Below are 7,775 nucleotides of genomic sequence, written 5' to 3'. Positions count from 1 at the left end.
TTCAAGATGCCCCAGTTCAGGGGTCCTGTATAGACATGGCATCGCTGAGCAGAGGAAGAAGGGCTGTTTCTTCCTCATGTCTTTTTTCCTAGAACCTTTATAGTTTAACTTTTACACTTAGGTCAATAAACCATCTTGAATTAATTTTTATGTATGGTGTGAGGTAGGGATCAAAGTTTGTTGTTTTTCCATTCTGATAACCAGTTACAACATCATTAATTGAAAAAAGATTTTTCTTTCCCTATTGAACTATGGTGACACCCTCATATATATGTGGGTCTGTTTCTAAGCTCTATCCCATTCTATCAATCTGTTCATCTATCCTTTTGCCTACACCACACTGTCTTGATTACTGTAGCTTCAGAATAAGACTTGAAATCAGGTGGGGTAAGTCCTCTCACCTTGTTGTTTTGGGTCTCTTCTGGAGTGAAGAAAATTTTCCCAGAGCCCTTTACTCACAAGAATTGCAGCAAATGCCCATTCCCAGTCTAATCACTGGCAAGGGGAATGGGATAACAGGGGTGACCTAGCCCATTAGGATTTCCCTTGGAAAGGAGAAAGGGTTCCTCTTCGTTAAGCCACGTGAAGAGAGACACATAAACCAGGAAGCCAGGGGGAGCCAGGCTTTCCAGGAAGAAGGGGAGGAGGGGAAAGACTTTAGGGTGGGAAGCCAACAGTGTCTGCTAAATATTCAAAACCATTAACCAGAATTTTTAATTATGAGAGAGAGAGAGAACCAAAGAATAAAAGGGGCATACAATAAACTTTACCTCATTCTGGATATCCTTCCCAGCTGCTGATGACAATGATAAAGGTGACGTGATGGCCATAAATGACAACAAGGCTTAGTACACAGCTGGAACAGTGATCAACAAGGCCCACTCCTTCTCCCCTGACCACACCATGGGAGCCCCATCCAGGGAAGGATGGGCCAGGCCTGGGTGGGGAGAGTGAGTTCTGGAGCAGTTGGCCCTGGTTTAGCTCATTTAATTGTTTGTTCTTGAAAACATGGTGATGGGCAACAGTTCCTGCATCTCTTGAGCAGCTCAAATATTTCTTGGGATGGTCTCAAACTCTTCCTTATAGTACATGTGATTTGGAGGCCTGGTTCCATAGACGGATTGGATTCAGCAATAAATCGTTCAAGTATCTGGCAGCTTAGAACATTCTGCAAATTTATGTAGATCAACTTCCTGGCTCCTCCTGCTTGTCCTCAGTAGCTCCATCATCTTGGGTTGTTTGTCATTTCCTGCAACTCCTTCTCAGTACTGTTCTCCATGGCCCCCAATTAATTCTTTGATTTCTTCCTAGAGGATAGCTTCAAAACTGTTTTTACTTCTCTCTCAGGCCCTGGGTGTGTGTTCAGAGGCAGTGGGCAGAATTGCCTGCTTTATTTATAAGGTTATTTCTCTCCCCTTTCTTTTTGCCCAGGCAGTTTGTTTACATATGGGTAGAATGTGATGTTACAGCACTTCAAGAGTGCTAACTGTCTGAAACTCAGTTCTGCTCAAGTTGTTTAGAGAGGACTGTGCACGTCCAAGGAGGGCCCTAAGTCTGTGTTGGCTCTAGAAGAAGCTCTGCTTACTGGGATTTCCATGCAAATCATTCTCCTGCATTTCTTAGGCAGCTTGAGTTGTGGTGCAGACCACAGGCTCTGGAGGGAGGCAGACGAGCATGCAAAGTCCAGCCTGCACGCAGGACTTCACCTCTCCGGGCCTCAGTTTCCTCATCTGCCTGTGAAGAGTAAATGTTGACATTAGGGTTGTTGTGGGGATGTAATGAGGTATTTAGCATAGTGCCTGGCACTCAAAAACACCATCCACCATTTGTATCTTTATTCTTTCAAAGAACAGAACAAATTCCCTCAGGAAGAGGGCTGGGGTGGACAGGGTGAGTGGTGACTGTTAGAATTACAGAGGACCTACTATGGCTGAGACTAGGACACATGTAGAGAGTAGGACAGAGGCAAGCATAAGGGAGGGAGAGGCCATTTTTCTTTGACCAGTCAAAGCGTCCAGAGCCTAAGGTCCTGACCCAGCCCCTCAGCTGGTCTTGGCTCTCCAGCGGAGACACAGTGGACAGGGATGGATTTCTGAGCCAAAGCAGAAGGCAGTGGGGTGAGTGATAATAGCGCATGCTTTCTTTAAGACTGTGGGCCAGGCCCATGGTGCTTTCCTTAGCAAACGTGGTATGTTAGGGAATGAATAACTCCACTGAGACTGTTCCTTCTGGAAAGAGGGGAAAAAAAATGTGGATTATCTTGAGTTCAAAAATGCGGGGCTCCCAGGCAGCCTAGAGAAGTTGAGGTGGTGGGCCGGAAATTAATGGATGAGATTGGGTTGTGTTTCTCTTGGTCTCCTGCAATCATGTTCAGCACTGCAGTTCCCTGCTCACTTGGCATGACCACGGTTACATTCTTGGAACATCTTGAGTACCTGCAGAGGCCTGTACTTTGTGCAGCCCCTACAGCCACACTGAAAAGGCAGTGAGATCAGGGCCATACATCACTCTTTGATGGAGCCATGTCATGTGGGATGACATGTGCCTGCCCAAGACTCCCTTCCCTGGCAACCCTGGGGAGGCTTTGCCAACATGAGCTCAGGTTCAGATGTTCTGTCACATTTTTCCCGACTCTCCAAGGGGCTGCTGGTGGTGGTTCCAGAGTGGTGGTGATGCCAGTAACATTGGAGGTCAGCTTGTTAGCCTCCCTCCATCTCAAATTATGTTACAAATGGGGAAACCAATGTCTGGCAGGGAGGTCACAAGGGTATTTCTGAACCCAAATCCATGATCCATTTGCCCTTCATGACCAGCCCGAGGAGAAGATATCTTGCTTTCTTTGGGGCCAGCTCTGTTCTTACCTCCATGGGGAGTAGGTTTATAGCTTCTTGAAGTCTACAGGGTCTACCCCTTGAACTTCTGCTGCTGTGACCTGTCTGAAATGCCAATTGGATCAAGTCACTTCCCTGCCTGATGTTCTTCAACTCAAGACCTTTTGCAAGATACTTAAAGTCCCTCATGATCTGGCCTTTCCTCTGTCATCGTCCACCAGTTACACGGGGCTATTGGTGGGTCTCTCATGACTCCCTGCCTTTGCACATGCTGTTCCCACTCCTCAAATGCTCTTCCCCTCTTGTCCTTGAAGCTGCTCAGGCTCATTCTGTGGCCTCTTCTGACCCTTTAGGCCCGGTCACTCTTTCCTCTGAGCTCCCAGAGCTCCTCTATTTGCAGTTATCTCATTGACTTAGAATTACTTGTTTGCATCTGTGTTCTCCCCAGGGTAGGAAGCATGTCTCACACATCTTTAAATCTCCCTTCCGCTATCAGTGCCTAGCAGAGAGCCTGAAACACAGCTTTAGTTTGTGAGATGAATGACCAAGGGACCTGTTTGCCCCCCAAAAACCCCCTGCTCTTTGCCTGAAATGTCACCACTTCTGAGTCCTGCCTGGCCTCTGTTTGCCTTTGCCTTCCCACAGCTGGGACCTCTCTTCTTTCTCCAACAGCTGGCCAGGCCCTGCCCAGACTCTGGAACCAATCACAGCTTTAGCCCAGGGAGATTTAAAGAGCCAGTGTTTGGAAGTGCAGGTGATTCAACCTCCCATGAGCCATGGCTGTGAGTTCTACTCCTGCCCTGGGTCTGGACACCTGGCTTCTGCCATGTCTCAAGAGACAGACGGCTTCATGGGAGACATTTCCCTGGGACCCCAGCCATTCTCACACAAGGTTCTTGCCCTGGTCTAGTGTTGAGCTCCTGAAGATGAGCCCCCACCATAGCCAGCTCCTAACTGCCAGGTCTCTCTGATGCCTGCTTCCCCATTCAGATCCCAAACCTTCACTGGAAGCCTACTATGTGCCAGGCACTGGGTCTCTGCTGCTAGAGAGCTCACAGTGGGGACAGCAGGAGACCCACAGAGAGTGGGTGCAGTGTGGTCAGAGCTAGTATAAGAGAAGGGGCCGTGAGGTCTCAGCACATGGGTGCCAAAGCAGCCTGGGGGGGGGGGGTGGTCAGAGCTGGGATTGAGGGGAGAAGGAGGAGGTATTGGGTGGGCATGGGGGCTGGAGAAAGCTCCCCTCACTTGTAGACCCAGAGCCCTCAGCCATATCCACCGGGCTGCCCGTCCCTGTCCTGGGAACAGTCTTTTTTGGAGGATGGATTGAGGGGTGGAGGGTGGGGGGCAGAGATGCCTTCTCTCTTATGACTCAAAACTAGGCATGCCCACAAAAGCTATCATGTGTTGATTTATTCAACTAACATTTAGAGAGTCCCCACCATGTGCCAGGGTCTGGGCTTGGAACTAGGGGTCAATCCACTGGGGGCCAAGACACAGCCCTGCCCTCAAGGGGCTCACAGTTCGGAGAGAGAGAGGTGTAAAGACAAGTCATGAGAAAGCCTGTGATGGCAATGATGGGTTCTGGACCCAGTCGGGGCAGTGGAAAGGAAACCCAGGCAGCACTAACAGCACCTTGCACTTGTGCCAGAACTTTCACAAGCAATCCATGGGTGCAGTGAGGCAGGCGACTCTCACCAGTAACCTGGAGTCACCAATGATCTGTGACAACATCTTTTAACATACAAGGAAGCAGCAGAGCCGGGTCAGATATGGATTCCAATCCTGTCTCTACCACTTGAGAAACTGTGTGAGGGTGGGCAAATGACTTCACCTCTCTGAGCCTCAGTTTGTTCGTCTGTAATTTGGGCTTAATGTTAGTGCCACCCTCAGAGGATTGTAGGCAGAGTTCAAGGAAACAACAGCCATGTGAAAATGCTAAACTTAGGGTGGAAGATTGTAATAACAGTAATAATTACAATAATTTTGGGAAGCACAGAATCCTGGTAAAGATGAGGCACTGTAGGTTTCGTGTGTGTGTGTGTGTGTGTGTGTGTGTGTGTGTGTGTGTGTGTGTGTGTATTTTTGGTGGCCTAGAAGAGGGAGAGCTCAAAAGCCAGGGCCCCACTTTGATCACAGGCCCGCGCGTGAGGGTGGGGCCCTCCGGTCGCCTTCCACCCCGGCAGCGGGGCGAGCCTGGAGCGCACTGTCCGCGGGAGGCGCAGGTGTCCGCTCCATCCCGTGCGTCCCCATCCCTCTCCTTCTTGGCGGCAGTCCCAGCTCCCATCGGCTGTCCGCCCCGCGTCCTCCCCTAACCTCGGTTCTGGACTGGCGAGCCGGAAAAGTTTGAGTCACGGTGAGGGGAGGAGGGGAGGCGGGCCCGTGACCCTGAACGGGGTGGGCTTTAGGACCCGCCTCCGGCTCCCAGCAGGGGGACCCCGCCGCTAGCCGGCGTCCCACGCGCACCGGCCGCGTCCGACGGGAGCAGGGCGCAGCGCTGCAGACGCGCGTCGGACTGCGGCTGGGTGGTGCGAAGCGGCCGCGTCGCGCTCCCTCAGACTGTGTGCCTTGCACCCACGGCAGCCGCCACCTATCTGGCGCGCTCGGCACGATGTCCGCAGCGCGGCTCCTGCAGGTGCTGATGGCTGTCTCCGCGACAGCGGTGGTGGCCAGTGCGCGCGGGACCGCGCTGCCTCCTACCACGGGGGACGCCACCCTGGCCTTCGTCTTCGACGTCACGGGCTCCATGTGGGACGACCTGATGCAGGTGATCGACGGCGCCTCGCGCATTCTGGAGCGCAGCCTGAGCCGCCGCAGCCAGGCCATCTCCAGCTATGCGCTGGTGCCTTTCCACGACCCAGGTAGCGTTCCCGCGACTTCCGGCGGGCGGTCGTCGGGTCGAGGCGCGCACGCCTGCCCGCCTGCTAGCCAGCTGTTGCGTCCCGGACGCACCTGGACGTCAGTGACGTCTTGGCAGCTGGGCGGCGGCGCTTTCTCCCACTTTGCAGACTTCCCTTCGCTCTCTCGGGGAATCTGCTCTCCCCACTTTCCTGAGCCTCCTGGCTTCGTGCTGTCGGGCTAGTGGACGAGAGCCTGGGCGCTTTGCGTTCAAATCCTGCCCGGCCACCTCCTTGCTTCAGCAAGTCCTGAGCTTCACTTTTCCCATTTATGACGGGGGTGAAGATGTGTCTGCAACTTGCTGAGACGTTGAAATGACATATTGGCGTCAAGGATCTGTCTGGCACGCGATGAACGTTAGCAGGTTTTGTGTTTTTCCTCTTGTCAGTTCTTAAAATTCTCTTCCAAAACGGGCCTTGGAAGTCAGAAACGCCCTCCGTGGCAGGACTTGGGACAAAATGGGGTCCACCATCTAATCCAGGAAGGAGCCTACTCATCCTTATTGGGTCTTGCACCCTCCCTGTTCTCACTAAGAAAATGGCGGCGCCCCTCGCCTGCTGCCTAGCACCCTGCCTCTACCCAACCTCTTCTCACTGCCAGGTCTCCCACCGCAACTCTTTCTCCTCAGCAGGCGGCACCTCAGGGTCCCCCGGAGCCCCTTTCCTTTCAGCTCCGGGTTAGGGCCCTCCTTCGAGAGGGTGGGCAACTACAGGGAGAACTGCTGCACCATGTGCTTGAGGTTCTGGACTTTGTTGCCTAGAAAGAAGGGCCACTTTTATTTTTCCGAACGTTTTATCATGAAAAATTTCAAACTTACAGAAAATTTGAAAAAAAAAAAAAAGGACACCGAATATCTGTATGTCCACCATCTAGATTTGATGACAAATATTTCACTGTATTTGCTTTATCACGTCCCTCCATCTATCCACCCCTCCATCCAGAAGGATGGCTTTATGAAATCCAAAACATTTGCAGATCTTCTGCAAAATTGCACCACTAAGTATTCTTGTGCTGAGAAAATACACAACTAAAAGCGTTAGTATGCCCCTTTAGAAGAAATTGCATTTATTAGTCATAACATCATTATACATATTTGAAAAATAGGCAACAGTGGGAGATATAATTCCATGCAGGTTTTAGGCTATGTTTATTGTCTAGGTACTTCAAGGCCTCTTGTTTCCGGAAGTTCTGGGCTCCCCAGGGCTCTGTGCAGCCCAAAGACCAGAAGCCAGGGGCTAGGACAAGGTTTCTAGGAACATCAAAGGACAGCCTTGTTGTCAGGAGGCAACAAGGCTGAGGGGTTTGTGAGGAGGTGGAGTTTGTGATGTGTCCTGGGGCTTCAGCTAGGAAACAGATCATTCTCTCTCCTTCCAACTTTCTCACCCCCTTTCTGAACTTTTCTTGGGCTTCCAAAGACATTGTGTTGAGGGAGCTTGTAAATCATATCTAGTTCACACCCTAATCTTACAGTTGGGGAAACTGAGGCTCAGGATACAGATGAAATTTCCCCAAGGCCAATGGCCAGGTTGACTTAGTTTCTGATTCATAATCCATATTTGTCTCTAACATGCTTGGCTGCAGCTGCAGAGTGCATAGCAGCCTTTCAGAGCCAGACATGAGGTCTGAGGGCTCCTGAGGGTTGGCCCTGCTACCCTACCTCTGGCCAGCAGTTTCATAAAGCACCAGCCCCCCCAAACTTTCCCCTCCCCTCTGGGCACTGTGCGGGTGTTCAACTTTCCAGCCTTATCCAGTCTCATCCCATCACTCCAACCTCCATGAAACAAAAAACCAATCTCCCTGTCTCTTAAACCACCACCCTCCCTAAAAATACTCCCACGTTCAGGCATGGAGGGGATGGGGGGAGAGGCTTCAGCATTTATTGAGCACCTGATGTGTGCAGAATTTGTTCACAGAAGCTGGCAGTCTGTTGGGACAAGCCAGGTGGAGAGTAAAAAGTGTCATGTGCTGTCTCAGGTACCAGCTCCTGGCCATCAGTCAGCAAGGGAGGGAACGAATGCAAGCCTTTCTGGGGAAGCAGCGTTTGAACAG

General features: G+C 51.4%; 1 protein-coding gene across 1 annotated transcript in view; it reads left to right on the top strand.

The window, feature by feature from the left end:
• The first annotated feature begins 5,460 nt into the window (after positions 1-5,460).
• HMCN2 (hemicentin 2) overlaps positions 5,461-7,775 on the top strand; it is a 145,018-nt gene continuing 142,703 nt past the window's right edge. The window contains exon 1 of the mRNA XM_037797992.1: positions 5,461-5,689. Coding sequence (XP_037653920.1) covers positions 5,470-5,689 — 220 coding nt within the window. The 5' untranslated portion in view covers positions 5,461-5,469. The remainder of the gene's footprint in view (positions 5,690-7,775) is intronic.

The sequence above is a fragment of the Choloepus didactylus genome, chromosome 10 (assembly GCF_015220235.1).
Source record: "Choloepus didactylus isolate mChoDid1 chromosome 10, mChoDid1.pri, whole genome shotgun sequence".
Classification (NCBI taxonomy): domain Eukaryota; kingdom Metazoa; phylum Chordata; class Mammalia; order Pilosa; family Megalonychidae; genus Choloepus; species Choloepus didactylus.
This window is presented reverse-complemented; position numbering and strand designations above follow the sequence as displayed.